Raw genomic sequence first — 25,928 nt, 5'->3', positions numbered from 1 at the left:
CTGGTTTCAGTTTGACCTCTCTGCCATGGGTAATTTTGATCCTCTTTTTTGTTCTCATGGAGAATATGAGCTGGAGCATAATGGAGGCAGATGATAGCTTTGCTAAGTCCTAGATATAGCCTTGGACGTGGACTCAGGTCTCTTAAGAATACTGTAACTGTATAAGTATACAGCTCCTAAGTTGTGCAACTCCCCACAGAGGTTCACCTGGCAACTTCAGCCAGATGAACCTCTGGCTTCCGGCAAATGCTGAGGACATGCCTCCTTACCCTGGCTTTTGACATTTGAGATGCATATTTATAGGACCAATCTTATTTCCATGACTGAAAGTTGTTCTGCAACTGTTTTTAATATTGTGTTCTAATGTTAACCTGCCCGAGGACCTTAGGGTGAATGGCAGAAATAATAATAATAATATACCCTACTCCCATGAGGTAAAGATATACTATGCCATTTGTTTTAAACCCTGTGCATCTAACCTACTTGTCAACTTACAGAGTGGAAGAGTCGATTGGGATCGAGACATGCACAGAAGCAATAGCATGAGCACATATACTCAGCTGAGGAAAATCTCAAACCACATGTATTCAACCAATATCTCCACATTAAAAAACTTGCATATGACGGGGCTCTGAATTACAGTATATGAAAAATCCAACAACTTCAGGAAGTCTTTACAGAGGGTGGTGAACATAGCACATGATATCATGGGCTGTCCCCTGAGCCCGCTAGATGACATCTAGGAGAGTGAGAAAAATTCTCAGGGACGATTCACACCCCAGCCAGCACCTCTTTAATCTTCTACCCTTGGGCAGGAGATAAAGAAGTATAATCAGTCGTACCAAACAGGCTAAAAAACAGTTTCTATCCATAGGCTGTTAGGCTGCTGAACGGAAAATAATAATAGTGCAACTGACTTTTGGAATTGGTGTGTGGTGCGACAAGCACACAGAGTGCAATGAGATTGAGTGTTTGGGGGGGGGAGGTTCGGTTAATTTCATTGTACACAGGTTGTACATTGACAATAAAGGTATTATTATTATTATTATTATTATTATTATTATTATTATTATTATTATTATTGTATTTCAGAGACTATGATACAGACCAGTCAGGCCTATTCTATGCCGACATCACATAATGTGCTAAAACTGATTCAGGAATAGATGAAGTACTGCCAATTTGTAAAGTCTGTCATTTCATATCTGATCACTTTTCTACATAAACAACACTCAGTTCTTAAAGTTCCTATAAGTACAGTACATACTCCTTGTTTCTAGGATATCTCAATTATTAAGTTTTTTTAAAAAAAACTCTGACAAACAACATTCCACATCCCACCATAATATACTTCAGAATACAACAACACACAACTATATAATCTATACATCATCAATCATTACTGTTATCTATTACTAATTTACAGAACAGAAAGAAAAAAGGAAAAGAGAATTAAGAGAAAATAAAGTTTACTTCCAATTACACCCATTGTACTATCACTTAATTTGATCGTTTTACACACGGCACCATACTGGTATTATTTTGTTTTCCTAATTCTTATCTAAAGTACATGATTATTTATCACATTCGTCTTACAATGAATAACTTGGAGCTTTAGACTTCTAGTCAGGCTCTAATTTTATTTTTGAACCAATTTTGTACAGGATTAAATTTGCTGAACACTGCACATAAGATCACTTGGGTCAGGAGGTGCTAAAATTAGGCAGAATACTCTCCCACACTGTTCTTGAAGTTCCCATTTCATTTTTGACATGTGTATAGTTCACTCAGCGTCATATAAAACATTTCCTTGTAGCTGCTTCTAGGTTGCTACACTAATTGCATACAAGGGTTGACATTTTTCTTCTCAGGCAGTTGTATTTCAAACAATGATAGATATATTTTGATCTTTTTCTTTTTTAGATCAACTGTTAAATAAATGTTCATTTTGCTGGAGAGTTAACAAATGACAGAAGCAAACTTAACAAATAAAACCACCCTGTTGAAAAGCTTCATGGTGTTTTACAGATTTTCGAGTAAGGAATTCCTGAGCAAACTTGTGAATAATTAAGAGTTGCGTGTCTTGCCTTATTTTCTCTGCTTCAAATACTTGCTTGGGTTTGCGCTTTAAACTCTATTGTATAACTGGATCTCACCCATTGATTAAGTTAGTAAAAAGCTTAAAAAGATAAATGAAGGCCACAATCCAATGAAGGTTACGCAATTTAAGTTATAAATTGTCTCAAGAGGAGAATTAATGGGACAGAAAAGTGCTTAACTTTTTCCAAAATGTAGCCCAAATAAATAAATAAATAAATAGATAAATAATAATTAATAATAATAATAAATTTTTATTTATACCCCGCCCTCCCCAGTCTAAGCCGGGCTCAGGGTGGCTGACACAGTAAAATTACAATTAAGACTTAAAAGAAAAAACAATTAAAGTATAGGTTAAGATGCAACTATCATAATTGTGTGTGTGTGTGTGTGTGTGTGTGTGTGTGTGTGTGTGGAGAAGGGGGGGGGAGAGATATTATTTGAACTTGAAGCACTAGTGACATTGTAAAAAAGATACTCCATTGATTTTAAGGAATAGGAAATAAATAATAAATGGTGGTTTTTCAAAAGTATGTAAAGCAACCACTATGAGCCATAGAAAGTCAGTGCACATTCTTGGCACTAATTTGGGCACACACAAAATAAGCTAATGGGTAAAGTATATCTTAATAAGCACCTACTAATTTACACAAAGGGACATGGATGGCGCTGTGGTCTAAACCACAGAGCCTAGGGCTTGCCAATCAGAAGGTCGGCGGTTCAAATTCCCGCAATGGGGTGAGCTCCCGTTGTTCGGTCCCTGCTCCTGCCAACCTAGCAGTTTGAAAGCACATCAAAGTGCAAGTAGATAAATAGGTACCACTACAGCGGGAAGGTAAACGGCGTTTCCGTGCGCTACTCTGCTTCTCCAGAAGTGGCTTAGTCATGCTGGCCACATGACCCGGAAAAACTGTCTGCGGACAAACGCCGGCTCCCTCGGTCAGTAAAGCGAGATGAGCGCTGCAACCCCAGAGTCATTCGCGACTGGACTTAACTGTCAGGGATACCTTTACCTTTACCTTAATTTACACAAGGCACGTGAGTAGATATTGTAACTTAGGCATAGGCAAAATCAGCTCTCCAGATGTTTTGGAACTACAACTTCCATCATCCCTAGCTAACAGGACCAGTGGTCAGGAATGATGGGAGTTGTAGTCCCAAAACATCTGAAGGGCCGAGTTTGCCTATGCCTGTTTTAAAGCATAGGAAGAAATGATATATTGAAGTAGAATCTTGGGCTTTGTACCAATGCACTGACAAGATCTGTACATAGCAAGTCAATAACAGAACCTCTCTGATGGCAATATGTTATGCTTAAATGACAGGTATTGCAGCAGATAGCCACTATATAATGGACCCACGAGAACTGTGGTAAACGGAAAGCATTTCCAAATCAATAGTTCTGACTGACAGGGCTTGGGAAACAGACTATAATTTCCGCCAAAGTGTCCAAAAGTTTCAGATATGTTTTTTTTTTGTATTCACTGATTATTCTTTTTTTTGTCTTTCTAGAAATAGTCTCAACTTTAAAAGTGTTCCCTGACATATCCCCAAACAATTGTATCCTACCTTTTCACAATTATACACCCAAGTTTTGCGAACAATAAAAAAATAACAATTACAGGTACAGTACAACATAATAAAAGTCAAAAAAATAAAACTATAAAAACATATAACGCAAGCCACTAAAAAGCATTAGTCAACTGCAGTAATAAGGTTCTTCTGTTTAGCTTCAAGTCCACAAGGATAATGGCGATCTTAATAGTACACCAATGCATGGGGGAGGGGCATATGTACTCCCTTTTTTCTGGATATACACTCTAGGGTCACCACTATTTTTCTAAATTTGTATTTTTGTTAGCTGCCTTGGATGCTTAATTGTGGAAATGCAGGATAACAACAACAACAAATAATTATTATTAGTTCTTGGTCAGGTCCCCATTGGAAGTCAGAAAGATCATACTGTTTTGCTTTCAACACCCTACATTCATTATCAATAGGAGATAGAGCCCCCTGCACCCAACTGAAAAACTTGGATTATACATCGAACTAAACCTAGATCCAGCTGCCGGGAGGATTCTTTTCCAGGAGCAACAACAAAATAACTTTCAAAACTTTGGCACATGTCAGTGAACCTCATGCATCAAGAGCAAATGACAATTAGCATCAACTTGATCCTTTGGATAATATTTTATATTAGGCTCTCATGACTGCTACTTCCCTGCTACCATCAAAATCTCCCTCCTAGGGTGTGTTCATATAGCAGGATCTTGGTAGTGAGATGCCTAAATGGAAACCCACTGCTAGTGTGTCTTTCATGTAGTTTAACTAAAGGTTTATGCCAGACACAGTTAGTGAAATGTGGGTTTCATTATTTACTCATGCAAGGCAAGTTGACAATGCTTTAGAGAATAAAGTTATACATCACTGCGTCTCATTTTTGTTTACATTTTTTCCTCTGGTTTTTACAACAAAGACAAAAAGATGTGGAAGACCTGAATGATAAGGGCGTTCAGGCCTGACCAACACCCATTAGGAATTAAGTGTGCACTTTAGAATATGCCCTACATTTCTCTGGAGAAGACAGGCTTCACTGTGGGTAGGGAGTTTGGAAGCCACTATGCAGAAAACTACTAAGTTACATTCATAATTGTAGATTGCTGACAGGCCCTTTTGGAACTAAAACCAGGAATCCTTGGTTTCCTTTTTTTGGCTACCCCGTGTAATGAGCCACCAGGGCCGAAGCTGAGAGAATCTTCTTAGGCAGTGAACTGTTGGACTCCCCATGCTCTGATTTGCTCCCCACCCACCCATGCTGGCCACTGGTCCTTCCAAGACAGGACAAAGTATAAAATATTCCTATCTGGACTCAGGTGTGTTCTTCAGCTTCGCCTCCTGGATTTGTCCCTCATCCTTGACTCAACTCCTAGTTCCCAGCACCTGGCTTTCCTCTGACAGCAGCTGACATATGGGCCCTGACAACTATCCTCCAATGTATATGCAGGGTCTTATCCAGTTAAGATATTTGTTCATTTCCTGTCTTTCATTGTAGTAGTTGCTGCTAAAGGCTAGATTTTACTTTTTTGCATTACAGCCGATGTACTTTACATAGAGATGTTCCATATGGCGCAATGTATGAGGTATTACAGTCAGGCATTAAAAAAGTCAGTGTGTGGAAACAGCCTCCCAGATGGAAGGTAATGTGTAGCTCATCTCTTAGTCAAAAGACAAGAATGACTTTGTTTACTTCTGTGGTGCTATAGCTGTTGAAACAGGATGTCTGGCTATCTTATATTGCTTCCTTTTATTTCATCTTAGGCGGAAACATGAGCTGGACATTTCTTGGAATAGCCTCTACTTGGCAGACTCTGGAGATTTATGATGGTGGCTGTTAGGAGGTCACCAAGTCTGATACATGTGTAGATCAGGCATAGGCAAACTCGGCCCTCCAGATGTTTTGAGACTACAGTTCCCATCATCCCTGACCACTGGTCATGTTAGCTAGGGCTGATGGGAGTTGTAGTCCCAAAACATCTGGAGGGCCGAGTTTGCCTATTCCTGGTGTAGATTGTGGGAATAATGAACTATTATTTTTATGCATTTCATTTCATTTCATTTATTAAAACAGACTAAGGGGGGAAATGGGGTAGATTATTTTCTATGGTTCTTTGATAGGAATGAACACCGAGGGGCCAGAGCTACAAACCCTGCAGTCCTTTGTATGATTACTTAACCCATATTTCAAACACCTGATTTCTGAAGGCAACATTATCAAGGCTATTCTGCTTGAATTATTATCAGTATTAATACTGGCATTTATTTATTTATATTCCACCGAATGCCCAAATAGGCTTATAAGCACTTTGCAAATTTCATTATGTTCTTAGTGGATGTGCAGAGATAGATTTGTAATTACTCTTGCTAAAAACCCAAAACTGCGAGCCATTTAAATTGTTTGCTTGAAAATTGAACAAGTCTCTTCCTGCCTCTTTCTGCAAGATCTTTATGGACACCACCAGACATTTGAGGTGAAGAACAGGACTAAAATAGTATCTACTGATAGATAGTGTAATATGAGACTAAGGCCAGATTCCTTAAAACAAAAAAACACCCACGAAACTCCATGAATAGTAATACAAGTCTTCTGGAAATGTCTATTAACTTATAAAGACAACCAAATTACATAGGAGGGACCCCATTACTGCATATGATAGCTCACACTTTTCACTGCGTTAAGTTTTTTGATGTGGCTTACTATGATGTGACCTTTTATGCTGAGGGAAACTCCAAATTTCCTAAATTCCATTCCAATCTTCCTTGAATTGACAATTCTGTCTCGTTTAATGGATATGTACCTGCATCTAATTTGGTCCACAGAACGCATTCTTAAAACAACTGGCAGTCACAAAGGTGTCTGGAGCACTATCCATGTACTTATAAAAAGTGACATCTGAACATTAAACTATAGGCCAGTGCATTCTTGACAGCCCGCCAGCCAGTACTAGCTCTGAATCACAGACATTCCAGTTTTCAATCTTACCACTGATTACATGATAGCAAAGTTACACCTTGGTGATGGGAGAATTCCCACCACAAAAGTCAAGATAGTGCCAAAAACAGCATTTAAGCAATTTTCTTTGTTTTACTTGATCAGTGTTTTTCCAGAGAAATAAAAGAATGCAGCTCTAAGAACATAAGAAGATCCAGCTGGATCAGGTAAGTGGCCCATCTTGTCTAGCATCGTTTTTGCATAGTGACCAACCAGATGTGCATGATATTCTACACCCAGAACTGCACAGTAATTTGATGCTTAACGGGAAATGGAGAAGAAATTGGTTTGGTCCACTTTTCACAGTGTCAAACCCAGGCATCCCCAAACTGCGGCCCTTCAGATGTTTTGGCCTACAACTCGCATGATTCCAAGCCAACAGGACCAGTGGTCGGGGAAGATGGGGATTGTAGTCCAAAACATCTGGAGGGCCGAAGTTTGGGGGTGCCTGGTCTAACCCATTCCAAAGTTCTTGAACTTGCTTGATATGAAGACTTTTAGCGTAGCATTTTCTTTTCACATGCCTGTAGTTAGGTTGACTGAGATTATTCTTACTCTAGGTGTGTGAACTGGGCACGCCCAATTAAATGCCAGACATCCCTCTCAAACAACAGGCCCCCAATGCCATATCACAATCTCACCTGAAACCCCAGTCTGTTTCAATATGCAGTATATGAGCTGTTGTTCAAGGAATTGTGGCACAATCACATGCATATTTACTTGGAAGTAACTCCCACTCTGTGAGGCTTACTTCTTCCCTGGTAAGTGCATTTAGGATTGCAGCCTTAGCTGCAAAGTTCTTTGGCCCATAGCAATTGCCTGCTTAAACTTGAAATACAAATCATTTTGGTTGTACTGTGTGTACATTTCTGGACTGAGCTCACAACCTGCAAGTCAATGCAAAGAAAAGGTTGCTAATGCCATGACTGCTTGCTTGCCTGCCTGCCTGCCTTACTTTTATGGAAGGGATATCCCTTTATTTTTGGAAAGGCAGCAGAAAACCTGTTTATTGCACTGTACATAACTTAAAGGAGTTCCTAAGAGTCTGGCAAGTGTCACGTATCAGGGAGTCCTCCTTGTTGCTATAAATCTGTTACTCACATGATCTCACAAATGAGTCACCCAACTAATAATATATTCTTCTCTTTTTATACATTTGATACACACACACACACATATATAGAACAAAAAAATACATATTGATCACCGGTATCTTCATTTTATATATATTTAAAGGTCGACATAATTCTATTCATATTGTTTACTTATTTGTGTAATATATATCTCATGCCTTCTACATAAAACTTTGTGGAATATATATCACATGCCTTCAGCATGAATTCCCACGGGAGCTAACCATACAAAGCCATACGAAACAGAATGCAAACAGAATATATAAAATTAAAGCAACAACAAGAACACATTAAAACTGCTGTTTAGGTTATTGCATAATTCTATTACGTTGGAAAATGGTTATTTTTTATCTTAATTGCAAATACCTAGAGCAGAGCAAACATAATAGCAATGAGGAAATGATAAATATTGCATTCTTTCTGAAACTATACCACAGCCCATGTGAGTCCTTATTTTAATATATTGGCTGGAAGATTCCCCTATCACATTATTTAAATACAAGGTACCCTGGAGAATGAAAAACCCAGACTTACCAAAGCAGTGACAGGAGTTTATTCAGATTTATTTTCCCCCCACTACTGCAAAGTTTATCACTGCTTTTTGGTGACTGACAGCTTTACACCCTTATCTTCACCAATATTTCTCTTCACTGGGTAACGAACAAGGAAAAGATAAATATCCTTCCCAATCCTTCTCCCCCCCCCCAGCAAACCCACAAAACAGAGTTAACATGTTAAAAAGAGAACTGTTACCTACCAGCTCAACTCTTCCAAAACCTCCAACTCCAAGTGTGTCAATGATGTTGAAGTCAGATAGTTTCAGGTTGGCAAAGAAGGCAGCTTCGGCTTCATATCTGGATTTTTTAATGCGAAAAAATGGAAATTTCTTAGAAGTGCAAACATGAGTGCTACATAACTCTGTTCCTGGATGACATGCGCGCTGAACGGAGTTTACGAGCTTAATTTCCATCTTGTCTCTCAAAGTTTCTTTGTTTTCTCGCCCATTGTTTTATTGGTCCACGTTCAAAACCTATTTGCATTTCCGCCCCCAGAATAAACCAGAGGTGCCAACAGAATGTCTGTGTAATGCAAATGCTTCACGCTATAAATCAATTCCAGTTATCAAATGAAGGCTACATCTTGACAGTTTCTATTAATCTTCTCGTGAAGGTGGGAGGGGTGGGGCTTTTTTAAGGATTTAAATTTTTTTTGCTTTTTGATATTTTTGGAAGATAAAGTCTTTCATATGAGTTTCTCTTGTCCGCAAGCTGGCAGTTTCTATAAATGTTTATTGAAAGTGGCAAGACCATTAAGGTCCCCAGAGAGAAACCACAGCCAGGTTTTATGAAATCAGATCCAATAAGCTGAGGAACTGGCGTGTGGATGTCTGAAAGGAATTATTTCAGACACCCATTAACTTTTCTAAAAGAACATTTCCTCTTCTCCTGCATTTAGAAATGCTGCATACAAATTCAAAAGCTTTGTGGTTCCCAGATCCAGGAGTTGTCTCTCGAGTCTGTGTACAGAGAGGCTTGTAATAAGTGTGCACAGTACTAGCTATGTAAGCCATGTGAAACGGACACATGCGCGCATGCCAAAACTAAGCCTCCCAAGGGTATACCCATGCAGATGCATCTCCCAAAATAGCTTCTTCTTGGGGATTACAGTATTTTTAGAAGGGCTAAGAGGGCAAATGGAAGAACAGGTTCCACTCACTTACTGAAGCTTCATTTGGGAAGTACTTGGGTGCCAGAAAAGAAAGACCTCACGCATGTGCTGCCACCTTTGTTCTTCAGAAACTGTATATGGTTCTAACATTTACCATGTACAGAACAGATGGTTTCTCAAGCATTCCAAAACAGACTATGTGTAAGGTCACATGGGCTAAGTAAAAATTAGAGGGTACTTATTTAGCCATGCCCTTTTAGCTCATTTATTCCAGCTGGATGTAGGTGTCTTCCTGAATCACACTCAAGAGCACTTTTTTAAAATAAAAAAGCATACTCCTTTAGGTTTCAAAAACAGGTGACCATGTATTATGGGGGTGAACACAGTTCAGAAGAAACTTGGGCATTTAAAACTAGTTACACCCTGGTCAGTGTGTTTAATTTACTAGCATGCCTAATAAAAATGCGAATGTTTGGTGTTAATGGCATTTTTTATTAATTACACATGTTTATTTTCTGCTGGTTGTCATTCCTTGGGAGCACACTAAAATGCACACCTTCACTTGTGCCGGAGAATACACCAACACAAAAGTAAAAATAAAAAAATCACATGACCAAAAATACCTGCATTTGACTAACATGGCCAGCAACATTCATTTATTTTTTTAGATTAGAAATGTTAAATGCACATGCAAAGCAAGCCTGACACATTATGTCTGACTAAGGTTTCAACATTTTATTCACATTGCTGGACTAAAAAAAGAAAGAATGCAATTCTGCTAGATCTTCATGAATTTTATTTTTCTCCCAGTTTAATATGTGTATATCGCAGTGATTCTGTCAATGCCTGTAACTGTTTAGAATCTAATCTATGTGTCTGGATAGGCTTGTGTAAACAAAAATGTTTTAAGCAGGTGCAAACAAGAGTTCAGCAAAGGCACCTCCTGATGTCAATAGGCAAGGAGTTCCAAAGTGTAGCTGCCACACAATGTACAGATTTCTTACAAGCACAGATATTATTTGACACGTGTAAGCAAGCAGTGCTGGTTCCGCAGACTGAAACAGTCATGTGGGCACATGTTGGGCAAGGTGAACCAGTGCAGATCTTTGAGCAGAGGTGTCACATACTGACAGCAACTGCAGATTCCAGGTAAAGTGTAAGAGTTATATAGTACAGTACATTGCTTGGGCTTTCTTTTTAAAAAAGAAAAAGGCTTTTCTTTTTTAAAAAAAGGCTTGCTTGGGTGGGTGGCTGAGGTATGGCCAGCTGTCTTCTATGCCCCTTGATCCACTGGTCCATTCACAAAACATGAGTTAGCTTTAAGGTAGAGAGTGTTCCCACTCTCTTTACAGCTGTTATTTTCCTTGTGTCCACTACTCAGTGGGTCCAGACATAAAGGTGGCAAGCAGCTGCAGCAAAAGTCACCATCATCCTTCTCTCTCTGGGCTTGCCATGTGGCAGTTTATGCGCTTCATCCTTTTTTCTGCTGCTACCTGATGGACCCACAAGGAGAAGGCACTGGTTCTTGTGGTAGTCACTACTGCTGCTGCTGCTGCTCTCCTTTAGCTGATAATCTTAGCACTGAGGAGCATACCCACATTGATAAAGAAAATTCAGCCACAATGTTGGGAACTCCAATCAGGGCTCCTGTCAGCTGTTGCTGTCTGGGACTTGGGCCATGGCAGCTGCCCAACTATGTTGTCCCCTAATGGCCGTAGGTGGGGAGCGGGTATGCTAGAAGTCAGATGCGCAAAAAAATTACAAAAAGCAAAAGTAAATAGAAAAACTGCAAAAGCATCTTGTGAAGCAATCCTGATAATCCTATTTCAAAAGGTTCTGATGGGAAATAAACTCCATTTGATTGTTTATTAGGTCCTTTCCATAACCTTGCATCTATGGCCAACACATTACATCTGATCTTGGAAGCTAATCAGCTCCGAGCCTGTGGTGGTTCATGGAATAACCTTGTTTGACACAGTTGCTTATTGATCATTTTACACTTGCCATGATGTGCATATTAAAGGGGTAGAAGACTAAAATGCTGCCAAATGGAAGATCAACTTACAAATCTCTTCATAGCTGAATTATAAAGAATATATTGTGAGAGGCTTTGTAACCTAGTCAATGTACTTCACAGATCTATTTTTAATCCAGTTAGGATGCTTTTTTTAGCTCTTACATTTTCCATCATAATTAATACTGGGATGTTTCTATTTGTAATGTAGGTAAAATGTAAAGGTAAATGACCCTTGGATAGTTAAGTCCAGTCAAAGGCTACTATGGGGTGTGACGCTCTTCTTGCTTTCAGGCCAAGGGAGCCAGTATTTGTCCACAGACAGCTTTCCGGGTTATGTGGCCAGCATGACTAAACCACTTGTGGCACAATGGAACACTGTGACAGAAGCCAGAGCGCACGGAAACACTGTTTACCTTCCCACCGCAGCGGTATGTATTTATCTACTTGCACTGGTGTGCTTTCAAACTGTTAGGTTGGCAGGAGCTGGGGCAGAGCAATGGGAGTTCACCCCATCACGTGGATTCGAACTACTGACCTTTGGATCACCTTATGGTCTAAACCAAGAGACTCCGTGGTTTAGACCACAGGGCCACCGCGTTCCCCTTATTTGTAATGTAACCTTGCATCTGCCACAAGTCTTAGGTGAGATTACTAATCTTATTTATGTGGAAGCAAGTCTCACTGATCCAGAAACATATGCTTCAGAGTTATCTTCCCTGTTGAGGATTACAAGCAAAAAAAAAGGATTCGGAGGACCACACCATTCACATGATGATTACTAAATGATAATCTGCATTTAATAAAAAGTAAATAGCCATACAAGGTCTATTCCTTAATGGAAAGACAGTTCCATATTAATGGGTTGTTAAACACATTGTCTGAATCCACTTTAAGCCTACATTGTTAAATTAACATAGCATCTTGTTTCCTATGGGAAACAGGAAGCTGGAATAGATAGGCCTTTGGTGTGATGCAGCAGGAGTATTTTCCTTATGTTTGCATGCTTATACAACATCCTAGTAATCATAACCACATTTACCACCTAATTGTAGCCACACTGACAGTCCAAGGAAATGCCTATATGACTTTAGTTCCAAACATCCTATTTTGTAGAACCATTTAAAATGTAGATTTTAGCTCATTGCTGCTACATAAAAGTCCTTGCCTCTACTGGTCATCCAAGCATGGAGAATAATGTTTTAGATTCATGCCCTATCTGCCATGAGCAAAATCAGAAAATTTGCTAGTCCTGTTGCAGTTTTTTTGTTTCTACTTACACTCCTCAAATGTTTCTCTTGGGCAATTTCCAAGTTCACCTGGAAATCATGCTTCATGGAATATTTGGTGGATACAATAGTGGTGCATTTAAGTCATTGTAAACCTGGTCTTATGGGAGTCTCTTGTTATAGATGGCAATGTGTATTACATTGATTACTTCTATGGTAAGCCAGGTCTTGCAATTTTTTTTTCTGAGTGAGGAGCAAGGGTTTCTGTCCCAAAGGCATTCCCTAACTATCACCCTTGCTGCCCACACATAATTTCTTAATTGTTTCGGAACACCAAACAGGACATCTTATCCTGGTAAGAAGCAGATGATAGTCCACAACACAGTTGGGCAACTTGCATTAATGTTTTTCTGGGTCCCAATATCACCCCTATGAAATTTCATCATTTCTCTCCCCCTCAAAATTCATGTTTCCTTCCAATCTAAGCTCCAAAAACACACTTTAAACCAGGTTTGGTGACCTCTCTACTCAGATACCCACAAGGACATGCACCACTTGAGTTCTAATGCTGCATGATGCAACTGGAACAACAAATTCTCAAATGCAATTCTTTGAAATGTACTGAAAGCAACATAAAGTTGGAGCAAAAAACCCCCACTAAAATTCTGTCTGATCATGTTTCTGAAACCACAGTTAGTTTACATAACATTTTATTATGTTAAAGTGCATTGCTCATATACTGTAGAGAGAAAATCCGCTTGTACATCAACATTATGGGGGAACAGAAGGAGCTCATACAAAGAAACCCAAAAGCAGTGGGGAGACTTTATAGTTCCAAAGTTAAGAAACTCCTGTGTATACCTGTCAGTGTTTCATAGTTCACCTGGGTTGAACTTGGTGTAACATACAATTATAGCAGCAAACACCAAAGAAAAGGCCAATCTCAAGGCTATGAAGTTTAAGTATGTAAAACATGGCTACATTTACATTCATCTCTTTTTACTCCTTCCTCTTTTACCTTTCCATCTGTAGTCTTCTTTCCATACACTGTCAAAATTTAGATTGTTAGCTCATTGGCGCACAGATCACATACCCATTCCCTCTAATAGCAAATACGGTGGCTTTGAGCCAACCAGAAGGGCAATGAAACTGGGTCACCCATCAAACAAGGCACATATTTCTGCATACACTCTATGTATGCAGAAAAGCATTGCATTGTAAAAACGCAACAAAATCGCCTTGGAGCAAACCAAAAAAACCAAAACACCCAGAATACTGTCAAGAGCTATGGATGAGCAAATTCCTCCAATAAGAATGGAAATTAGAAGCACTTTAGAGGCCGGACAATGAGGAAAGTGGGAGAGGGGAAGTTGGGTGACAGAGTTGAAAATGACAGCCTGAACAACTGGAGCAAAGTATCAGGAGTATTGTAGACTTCTTAAGAAAAAAGAGAAGTACAGAATAAATCACAGACCAATTTCTGAGACTGAGGGGGGAAATATAGTAGGAAAGTGTCATAGTATAAAATATTCCATTATATATCTAGTGACAGAAGGAAGAGAAGAAAATAAAGTATTGGCAGTTTGCAAAACATCAATAAGATGTCCAGATTTCGAGAGCAGCAACTATTGAAACTGAGCAAATAGGTGGTCAAATAAGTCGTGAGTTGGAGCCCCATGTTGGGCAAAAGATTCCACTGAATTAGATGATCCTCGTGGTCCCAACTCTACAATTCTATGAGGCATTCTAAGTCAAGGAAAGAGAAATGAAAAATACAAATGTGAGTTGATTTCGAATTAAGACACTAACCACTAATAGCAAGTCCAAACAATAGCTCAAGAACCAGAGTGCTAAGAAGCATTCATCCAGTGCAATCTTCTGGAACCATCCCTGGGGATAAAACCCAGAACCACTGCAGAAAAGTGCCCCCTATACCCATCTCCCATAGACAGCCCAGGAGGATACCGTGGTCAATGATATCAAAATCTGCTGAGAGATTTAGTAAGAGCAACAAGGTCACACTCCTCCTGCCCCTCTCTCTATAGAAGTCATCATCCACTAGGGCAACCAAGTCAGATTTAGTCCTGAACTCAGGCATGAATTCAGATCGGAATGGGTCTAGATAATCAGTTTCCTCATGGTGAAATTTGGAAAATCAATAAAAATAATTTGGAAAAAAAGATAATTGGTTCTTGCCTGCAGCTACATTGCCATGACTGACAGGGGGTCCAAAGGGGTGGGGCGGGATTTGAGCAAAGGACACCTATCATTTCGAAAGATAACGGTTGGGGGTTTGGTTAAGAATGGGCACAGAAAGGTTGTGAGGGCTGGTTTCTTTGAGGTACCTATGTGTAAGAGTGAGCAATCCTTTCCCTCTCAAACATGGGGATTTGAATAGGTAAGATGGGGTTAGGAAGCTGTAAGTGTTATCTTTTGTGTAGGATTCTCCATAAATGTTCCTACTCTTGTGGTTTCTCAGCTGGTTCTTACTTGTGATGGCAGGTTTGAGGCTGTGGGCTGATTCTCCCTTTCCCAAAGCACATTCCCACACACTGTCCTGATTCCAAGTTCCTGGTTTTATACAACAGCTGCTATGAAACAGTTAATTATTAATGGCACATTGGAATATAACTAATCAAAATGCAGCATATCTGTAAAACAATGGACAAAGATATTCCAAAAGTGTGCCAATGCAAACCTCTAACAATTATAGTAGAGCTATAGTAGAAAACTGCATAACACATAGGCAAAAGTGTGTGAGAAGCACATTGTTGCAAGCCCTATGTTTAAATGTTCCATTCTACTTAAAAGGCACCACAGTGCTAATCATTCACAAAATGATAAATGAGATCTGAGTTTTGCAATTATTCTACTGCTTTAGGTTTATGAATTTGCTTTTAGTAAATAAAGGAGATGTGTGGAGAAACATCAGACATCTGTTACATGCAGCACATCCTCTCAGATAAGCAGCATGGCTTAATTCAGCTGTGTAGTAAACTACTATGTAGATAGGAATTATAGCCAGCTGGGAGACAGCAATATCTGAAATCAAAATAGTCTAACATTAAATGATGAAGACCTGTCTTTCAAAAGGAAAGTTCATGCATTCCATCTGAAAGATTCCAAGTAGTATAAAGGCCACAAGTCAAAATATAGTGGTAGCAACCAGGGCAGTGTTGAGCAGGTCGCGCGCCCTGGCGCTGAGGGGCGGAGATCACTCTGGCACCCCCGCCCTCGCAGGGCGCAGCGCGGCTTCGTCGCGCAGCGCCCTGCCTACCAGCCCGGCGCCCTGGCACCCCGCAACTCTACCTAGAGCCGGCCCTGGTAGCAACTTCCCTAGCTGGTTGGCCACATTTTGGACCTCTTCTAAACTATGACACATTCCTTGAGTACTCAAGTAGCCAGCTCAAGGTAGAAAAACCAGCCCTATATCCTTTGCACATCCCATCAATTTGGCAGGCAGATGGGAGTTTGGGCTGCAGCTCCTTCCCACATCACTCCCACTTGCTTAATTTCCTTCCCCTTACTTCCTTGTTTTAACTTCTTCCCTTTCATCCCCCAGATGGTAGAACAGGCACCCATTATCATGTTTATTGCTGGTTGCATATCACTGTAGTCTTTGTACTACTATGTACTTCAACAGGAAGTATTCCACATTTTGTATGTACAGATATATATTTGTTGTCCTAACTACAGATGAGTGAATCCATCCATTTCAATTCCTCTCAGGTTCTAATTGTTCCTATCTTAAATTCAGCTCTCATTTGATTAAAAAAAAAGTCCTAATGAAAATTCACGAACATTTTAGTGTGAATTTCTCATAATTCACATTTTTGTATTCAACTTTGCCTAATATATTCACTTTTGCAAAGCAATTTCTTTCATATAACGTATTTTTATAAGTTATTCTCACTAATATATGCACTTTTATACACACATTACCCTAGTATATACTTGTTTGTACACATTTGTCCACTGGAGAACTGCATTTGTAAAAAAATATATATGTGAATTTCAAAGGCTAGCTATTGTTCAGTTTGCATATTGTTGCAGAAAGTGAGAAATCGGGTCCTCCCTCATAGAGGGCACGTGTTGCGGTGAGACCCGGAAACCGACACCCTGTGGGTAAGAGTGGTCAGTCGCAATACCCGATTGGTAGGTCCCTCGATGTTGGGTTCAATCTGGCCAATGGGGCACAGTCTAAACGGATCAAGGGACCTATATATGCCCATGCACGTGACCCAGAACTTCCTCTTTCGACGCATGCATTCAGAACACCTGCCCACCTCTCCTTACTTTTAAGGCTTGTTGCGCTTGACCTTGCTATGCCGTCATGTGTTGTCTGTCATTGGGACGGGCACAGCAGGAATTTCCCCCACTTGGCTGATTGGCTGTTGCCATTTGGGTTTGCCTGCCACATAGCAAATCGTCACAACTTGTAAGGTTGCGGATAGGCACTGTTTCAGGTGATAGGGATGGGAGAACGCTCTTGCCATCCCTATGTGAAGGGTATTCCATTAAAAGAATCCAGGGATTCAATTGTTTGGTCAACCCCTGTGAGGGGGTTGTGCCCATGCCTGAGTCCAGGGGGACATCTGGGTGACAGACATAGCCTGTTCCCGGCTTTCCACCTATCCAGGAGTTCACCCTTGGCTGACCTATGTTGGTGCCCTGGGTCAGCGCTACCTGTAAGGGTGCAGGGAGCTAGTCGAACCAGAGCCTATGCAACCACTCACTTTTTGTAATCAATAAAGTTGTGGCCTAAATTTTTCTGCCAAAAACCAAACCAAAAATTGAGTCATGTGTGAATTTATTTAGGGGGGAGGTTTCTGGATCTGAACACGCAATTTTGTAGGCTTGCCATTAAATGAGAACAGAATAAAATTGCTCCCCTTATCTCCTTGGCTGCTTGGAGATATATCCACTTGAAGAATATAATAGGAGTTCAAGGAGACTATGCTGAAGAAAGTATCTTCAGGACATTTTGTGCATACATTATTTCAAAGCAGAGAGAGCAAGGGGCAAATGTTCAGTTGCAAAGTAAAGCTACAGAATGATAGCATTAAAACGTGTATTTGTTTCTCAAGGTAATGGTGCCAGGACTCACGTTTGGCTTTGATCCTCTTAAGGAATATGTGAGAAGAAATTCCTTTCTTGTATAGACATAATTTCTGTGCTCAAACATTGCTGCCAAGATTAACGTAAACCCTTGGCTCAAGCTAGCATAAAACAACTTCAGCCAAATAGCTATGCAAAACAACATGTTTTTTTTATGTTTGTGTGTGTGTAATAATAGATTTTGGATGAAACATTTGGTCTAGGCCTGGCTGAATGCAGGTGTAGGTTACAGAAAAAGTAGCCAAGATGAAGCTCCCAACTATGATGCTTTGTTACTCGTGAAACTCAAAGGAAATGCTAATGGACTGGCAATATAAATCAGACGCAGTTGACTATGATAAATAGTCTCACTGCTCTAAAACAACAGCTCTGAGTCAATGGCTTGGTCTCAGGAAACCCCCCCCCCCCGCATATTCTGATACTCTCTTCAGTTCATTGCAAAAGTCTCTCAGATTGCTATGCCATAGTATATCATAGATAGTGTAGGCCTAGTACCTGTTAAATTCAGGCTTGGTAGAGCTTATTACCTTTTTCTTCTACTATCCTCATTTTAAAACAAGCACTAGGGCATGCCACTGTGATCCAATCATTATTGGTCTAGCCAGGGCTGTCCTTTCCATTTGGCTTAGTGGCGCGGTGCGCCAGGGCGCCTCCCCATCAGAGGCGCTGGGTTGGGACGCCCAGCAGCCCCCCGCGCTGCTCATGATCAGGCCGGCGGGAGCAGCGCCTGAAAGGGCTCCTTTCGGTGTGCTGTTCCCGCCACGTCTCCTCGCAACAGCAGGTTTGCTAGCCGCCATTCCAACGGCGCCTAGCAAGCGGGGGGGGGGGTGCCGGAGGAATTTTGCACCATGGCGCTGGATACCTTTAAGACGGCCCTGGGTCTAACATGGAATACAGGTATTATCCAAATACTAAGAGAAGTAGAAAATCCCAATAAGATTAGGCAATGGAGGCAGGACAGTAAACCAGGCAGGGCTTTGTATCACATGATCATTTTCTAAAAACCACTGTAGCCATGGGAAACAGCTGCAAATTGAGCTATTTCTTCTACCTTTCTCTTCCAAATTTTACGTGCAGTTTTCCTAACACACGTTTAGAGACATTATGTACATTCTCAGATAATTAGAGGAGGTAAGCCATGGCTGGCCCACACATGAAGCCAAGTGAGGCAAGCCCCTCAGGTGGCAGAAACCACAGGAGCAGCAGGTCCTGATGTATAGATTTAATCCCCTGCTTGTTCCAGATGTAGACCATCACTAACCCCTTCTTCCCTAGCAGTGAGGACAGTGCCATTTTTGTGGTTCACCTCAGGTGGCAAAATGTATTGGGCCGGCCCTGACATAAGCACACCTATCAAAGCCTGGCCAGGCACCCTTGGAGGGGCATGAGGCTTTAGGTTTATGAAACATCTTTATGGATTCTTATGGGAATCTCCCATATGTAGGGTTGCCAGACTCAGTAGTGGACAGGACTTCTGTGCCTTTAATTGCCCTGCTCTCTTTTGAGTCTGGAAACCTTAAAGAGAAACCTTGCTTGGAAATTAAACAAAGGTCTGCTGTTTTCTCTTTAAGGTTTCCAGACTCAAAAGAGAGCAGGGCAATTAAAGGCACAGAAGTCCTGTCCACTATTGAGTCTGGCAACCCTACCCATATGTCCATGTGCATCATTATGGCAAATGTAAGGAGACCACAGCAAACAGCACTTCGAGTTCTTCTGAATACCCACATTTGGGATTCTGCAATTTTTTTCTTGGGTTTTACTGCCATTCATGCAGATTTCTGTAAAACACCTGCATCTATAAATAGCTGCTGCTCTCCTACAATACCTGTATTTTCTTCTACCTCTCAATAGCTTAAGTGAGACAGATAAATACATATCGAGTTCTGCAATGCTAATGAATTAAAATATGATCATTAAAATGTTTTTTTAATTAGTCAGCAAATGGGGCTGGTGCACTGATGTTATAATATTGGCAAAGAGTTCCTTATTGGTCAACTGTTCTAATTTTGTACAGTGAATTCCACCCTACCTTATTACCAAGTCTCACGAGCAGATAAATATATTTCACATTGTTAATTAGAGGCCGCGAACTCAAAATCTGATCATCTAAGCATGTAAATATTTGATGGGCCTCTTGTCTCTAGTCTGGAGACTGAAAGATAGCATGGCTTGCATAAATAAAACGTTCACCACGGCAACAGCAATGCTCTGCTGAATAACTTAATTGCTCTTTTTGTTTATTTTTTAAAAAGAGAAACAAAAAAAATGGAAAGGAGAAAAAAATCACATACCATCTGCCTGCCATATATAACCTGTTTGGCATGGTGCATATTTATTTGTACTGCTCTTCATGTCCTTTAATAACTACGTATTGATTGAAATTGCAATGGGAAACAAGTCATATTGCATTGCTGAGATCTCTGGCTCTTGGGAAACTATCATATTAACCTGTTCCATGTTCAAAGATTTCCTTTCAAAATCAATTGGAAATATTCCCTTGACAAATTCAGAGCCGCCAAGCTTAAGCACTTGGACTTGTAAATATACCTGAGGACAATGAATATTGAGTTCGTTGTATGTTTTATAGGCACTGACTTCTTGTTACAAATCTTAATGTACTGTAAATCATTTTGAGACATTTTATAGTAAGATGTCTGCAACATGAAGGGATAAATAATATGAGAAGACTACATTTGGATTTTAGTTAGCTATTTTGTCAAAATTAAAAATCAATTTCTGTATTCATAAAGTATTTTAAAATGCAAACATCATCTCTGATAGTGACTCAGGTTTAAACAACACATTTTAAAACTCTTTAGTTTTCTATGTCCATGTCACAAAGTTCCCGAGGGTAAAATAATGAACGTTTACTGACATTCTTATTGGTTCTGTCCCCAACTCCAAAGTTGTAATCAAAGTATTCCACCATATTTCCAAACAATGAAGAATCAGGACTATATCTATGTTGATTTCATAGGACTGTGTGTTTTAAACAAAACAATAAAGGCCAATATATTCTAATGTGTTGTCTCTTGCTCCATTTATATTTCCCATTTCGTTGTTACAACTGTTGATTTCATACAAGAACATTTTAACTACAGTGGTTTCCCTATAATTAGTTAATCATGATGTTTTTATGAGTTTAGCAGATGGAATAGTTACAAAACTATGTCTAGAAGGGAGGAGAGGCTAGAGTAAATGCATTTCATTATTCTCCCCCCCCTCACATTTCATTTTCCTGCTAAACAGCTGATTTGCAGGATTTCAACTTTTTTTTTTTTTAGAAAAAAAGGCTACTTGTGCTGTTTGGGGTTTTAAAAAGTTATTTAGGAGATTTAAAAACAACAATTTAAGTTCATTTAAAATTCATTATGTGTAAAATTGTCCATGTGTTAAGTATCGGTGCACATAAATACAGGTTTAATAAACAGATGATACAAAATAATGACCTGAGTGGAGATTGCATATCAATGCAAAACATAATTCTGTGTAGTGAAGTGGTAGTTTTGGCATAGCTGCCAAGTTTTCCATTTTCTCATGAGGAAGCCTATTCAGCATAAGGGAATTTCCCTTAAAAAAAGGGGAGAACCTGGCAGCTATGAGTTTTGGAAAAAAGTTTTTGCACTCTCTCTTACACAGCAGACTTAACATGTGCTAAAGGCTGCTGTGAGGTATTTTTTATACTTCCACTGGGGGGCAAACATGTTCTTGTCTTTCAAAAAGGAAGAAGCCCTTCTTGTAAATGTCATTCATTTAGCATATACAGTGATGGACTTACATTCACTTGAGGAAAGCTTTGGGATTTCCTTTCGATTTCTTAGCAATCTAGATTTATTTTTTTAAATCTACACCACAACTGGGCTTTCATTTGTGCTATAAAATGCAAGCCTGCATTTAAAAATAATGTATGCAGTCTTAAGGAGAAAAAACAATTCCCCTATGTAAACATTTATTTATTTATTTATTTATTCATTCATTCATTCATTCATTTAAAGTGCTATGTTTCAGAACCAAAAAGATAGCTCACAGTAATAACAAAAATAGTATCAGAGTATGAAATATTACAACTAAAACAACAGCTTAATAGAATGCAAACCCAGCTCTTCAATCCACAGAAAATATAACGAGACTAAGTAGTGGTATTTTAAAAATCCATCAGATTTAATTAATAGTGGGTGGGGGGGGGGAATTACTTAAGCCTCATTTAGAAACGGCTAATGAGGGGGCCAAATGTTCATCCTGTGGGAGAGAGTTCCACAAAGATGAGGCCACTGCTGAAAGGGCCCTGACTCTGGTGTCTGATTATGCATCACTTAATCTATTTAATACTTGCTGATTCCACTTTTGAAGAGAATCTCCTCACAAAGCAGCAAACATAACGTTGCAAGCCACCCCAAACTCCAAGCAGTGCATGTTGCCAGCGGTTCCAGGTGCTTACCCAAGGTTCTTTCATTTGGAATAAGGTACGGAGGAGACTGGGGTGTCTTTATCCACAGAAGCTGGAAGGGACCACAAAGGCCATCTAGTCCAGCCCCCTGCAATGCAGGAATCTTTCTGCCTAACGTGGGGCTCGAACCTATGACCTGGAGGTTAAGAGTCTCCTGCTCTACAGACTCAGCTATCCAGCTAGCAAGTCATATGGTTCATTTACACATACATACGACCTGAGCCTACAATGGAGGCGTTGAGAGCTTTAATACTGCAAGAAGGGCTTGCTTTTCCCCATAGCCACAGACTTGGATTCAAACAGAAATCAAGTATCACTCTGCCCCTCTGGCTTCCCAGCCTGCTGCTTCTAGCTTCTATCACTCAACCCTCAACTCTTGCCTTTGTCTTTTTAACTATTAGCCAGTTGAGGAAGGGAGCTCATCTATTTGCTGCCCAGCACAGAGCTACACCACCTCACCAGGAAGTGAGCTTGGCTATTCCAAGAATTTGAGTCCCTGCTTGAATTTTAACACCTGCTGGATCCAGGAGTTAGAAGGGTCTCTGCGTACAGCCTACTCCACACAAATCGTAATAACATGATAACAATACAAAACACAATTTTATGCTTTAATACACCTTGGATCCTTAAAAATAGCCAGCATATAAAAGAAATTCAGCTAACATGGCTACAAAGCACAATGTCAGCAAAATAAAACAGCAGCACCGCAGCAGCAGCAGCAGAACACTTAAAATCATTCAATAAAGGGGGCAGAGTATGGATATCAATGTGAATTTTTCCTACGGCTAAACTAAAGCTATACACTACACAAGAGATCAGTGATTGTATATATATTGAAGCGCAGTTGGGGTCTGAGTTCTACCAGTTTGCTTAACTGAGGAAGGTACCTCCACTACCATTTTTTGTGTGGTCTAAATCAAGCATCCCCAAACTTGGCCCTCCAGATGTTTTGGGACTACAATTCCCATCATCCCTGACCACTGGTCCTGTTAGCTAGGGATGATGGGAGTTGTAGTTCCAAAACATCTGGAGGGCTGAGTTTGGGGATGTCTGATCTAAATCCTCTCTCTCAAATCTGTTATCAGACTCATGTACGGAAAGCAAGTCAACGTTCCCTTTGCAGCGCCTTCTCCCCTATCTAAATCGACCCATTCCCTGCTACAATTAGCCTTGCGGGGTGGGGAGCATTCTCAAGCAAACGGCTTTAGGGGAAACAGCTCTGTAACTTTACACTTCCCTCTTATTCTGAAGATCATCTTTCTGCATTTCCTCTCCATTAATGGGCATATTGTCAATCGAAACTCCCAGCAGAGCTTTAATGGCTCCTATGTTTCCGGAAATTAGCACTAGTGGTTTCAAATTAGTATCTATTTCTACAATCTGGAGCTGGAAATGAGAAGTCTGAACTTTCCTGGGCCTTTTACTGTAAAACACCTGATTGTAACATAGAGTTTGCTGTCTGATTAACAGTAGTGAGGTTACTAACCTTCTCTTTTCCCAGCCCCAGAAAATTCAAATCAGAAAATGGCATCATGAAATGCCACAGGCAATAATCCCTGACTTGGAGATGACATGAGAGCAGAATGCACACATAATATCCACAGTCCAAGTGTAAAGCAGGGGCTGGGGTTGATGGGAGTTGGGAATCCAACAATGTTGAGAGGGCCACAGGGTCTTCACCAGGAATTGTGAAAAGACTGGAAGACAACTTCGGTAGAATATTATTATTACTGCTTTTCATAGAAAGAAGGGGAATATAAATCCATCAGAAGTGCTACCTCTCCTTGTATTCCATAATGATAATTCCTTAGGAAAACCATATGTCTAGCCAGTTCGTTGATTAAATATTAACCCAACTCTTACGGACCTGGAAGAACACAGGACAGACTGGTTTAGAGAGACAACTAGAAAACCCTAACAACATGAAGCTCAAATGTACTGGGGCATGCATCTCTTGACTCACAAAAGTTGCTGCCCCTCGGAAGTCCCTTAGTTTTAACTGCAACAACTGAGCACTTCCACCAGGTGGTATAAAATAATGTGGCACCTTAGAGACCAACTTAGTTTGTTATTGGTATGAGCTTTTGTGTGCATGCACACTTCTTCAGATAGCATGCACACGAAAGCTCATACCAATAACAAACTTAGTTGGTCTCTAAGGTGCTACTGGAAGGATTTATTATTATTTTTTTGTTTCGACTACGGCAGACACGGCTTGGTCATGTCCACAGAATGGAAGATGGTAGGATCCCCAAGTATGTGCTCTACAGGGAATTGGCTCCAGGCACCAGGCCCATCAGCAGACCAACTCTGCACTACAAATATGTCTGCAAATGTGACAAGAAGGTTGCCAACATCAAACCTGCCATGTGGGAACGCCCTGCAGACAACTGCAGTGCCTGCAGACAGTCAGTCAGGTTGTTCATCCACATCAGTGATCAGAGGAGGACTGACCACTGAGAGGACCACAGGAAGGAGGGTGCTTTCATCTGCCTCCACTGCAACAAAACATGTCTCTAAAACATTGGTCTCTACAGGCACAGCAGGCACTGTAACTCTCCGATGGTTTGACTTCATCCCTGAAGGTGCACTCTTCCATTGTCTCCCAAGACAGACAGATATCAACTATGCAGCATAGGATAAAACCACCCTTACTTGCTTCTTATAGTGACCACACATTGCACTTCAACTAGCATCAATTATGCTACTTTGACTCACATAACAGATAATACAGTTGAAGATGATTAATTGCATTTTCCAGGCACCCCCAAACTTCGGCCCTCCAGATGTTTTGGACTACAATTCCCATCATCCCTGACCACTGGTCCTGTTAGCTAGGGATCGTGGGAGCTGTAGGCCAAAACATCTGGAGGGCCGCAGTTTGGGGGTGCCTGGCATATTCAAACTTTCTAGAACATTAAAGGGATTAACGTGAGATGATCTAGATTCCATGCATTTCCATGCTAATGAAATTAAAAACTAGATAGCTAGCATTTGTCATGACAAACAATGAATACTGGATGTATTCCAGACAGGACACTTTCCATAGCGTTGGTGAGATAATTTAAGTGCTAAACTAGAAATATATACTGAGAAAACGAAGTAAAAAGATCACAGGGTGGAATCTAGCATTTGGGTTGTGTCATACATGCTAGTCTTGTTATTCCCCACTCTTCCATTTTAAACCAATCAGGAGGGCCTCAGTACCCCTGTAGCTTGTGAGAGTCCAGTGTGCTAGATCAGTCCCTCCCCACTGACATCTCTATAAAAACATTTCCAAAAATGTAAGCAATTTTGTAATCTTATGAATGCTTACTTTCTATGTTCTTTATCCAATATTCCAGCCAGTCTTTTTGAGTATAGGTGCATGGATTACTAATAGAAACAGACTAGTAAATTAGACTGTGCCCTTTCCACTCTCCCTCTATAAAATTTGCAATTTTATTTTCTAGAATATACACAACTCAAATGCTAATACCTAGATTATTTCTGACGGGTATATAATCCATGGAATTCTATATCGAGTTCATTTATATCCTTGAAGAACTGTCTTCATCTCTTTATTCTCTGTTGTCATACCAATTCAGGTTTCCATGGAAACTGAGACGAAATAGGGAAATTGTAAAATCTAAATGAGCAGGAGTAAGTTGACAATGTTATGTTTCATAATACA

General features: G+C 40.2%; 1 protein-coding gene across 4 annotated transcripts in view; it reads right to left on the bottom strand.

The window, feature by feature from the left end:
* The window catches only part of PRKG1 (protein kinase cGMP-dependent 1), a 583,016-nt gene that overhangs the window by 28,222 nt on the left and 528,866 nt on the right, over window positions 1-25,928 (bottom strand). For all 4 annotated transcript variants that reach the window (XM_035137531.2, XM_035137530.2, XM_060274879.1 and 1 more), the window contains one exon: window positions 8,537-8,633. In XM_035137531.2, coding sequence (XP_034993422.2) covers window positions 8,537-8,633 — 97 coding nt within the window. The remainder of the gene's footprint in view (window positions 1-8,536; window positions 8,634-25,928) is intronic.

Source organism: Zootoca vivipara, chromosome 5 (assembly GCF_963506605.1).
Source record: "Zootoca vivipara chromosome 5, rZooViv1.1, whole genome shotgun sequence".
Taxonomy (NCBI): Eukaryota; Metazoa; Chordata; class Lepidosauria; order Squamata; family Lacertidae; genus Zootoca; species Zootoca vivipara.
This window is presented reverse-complemented; position numbering and strand designations above follow the sequence as displayed.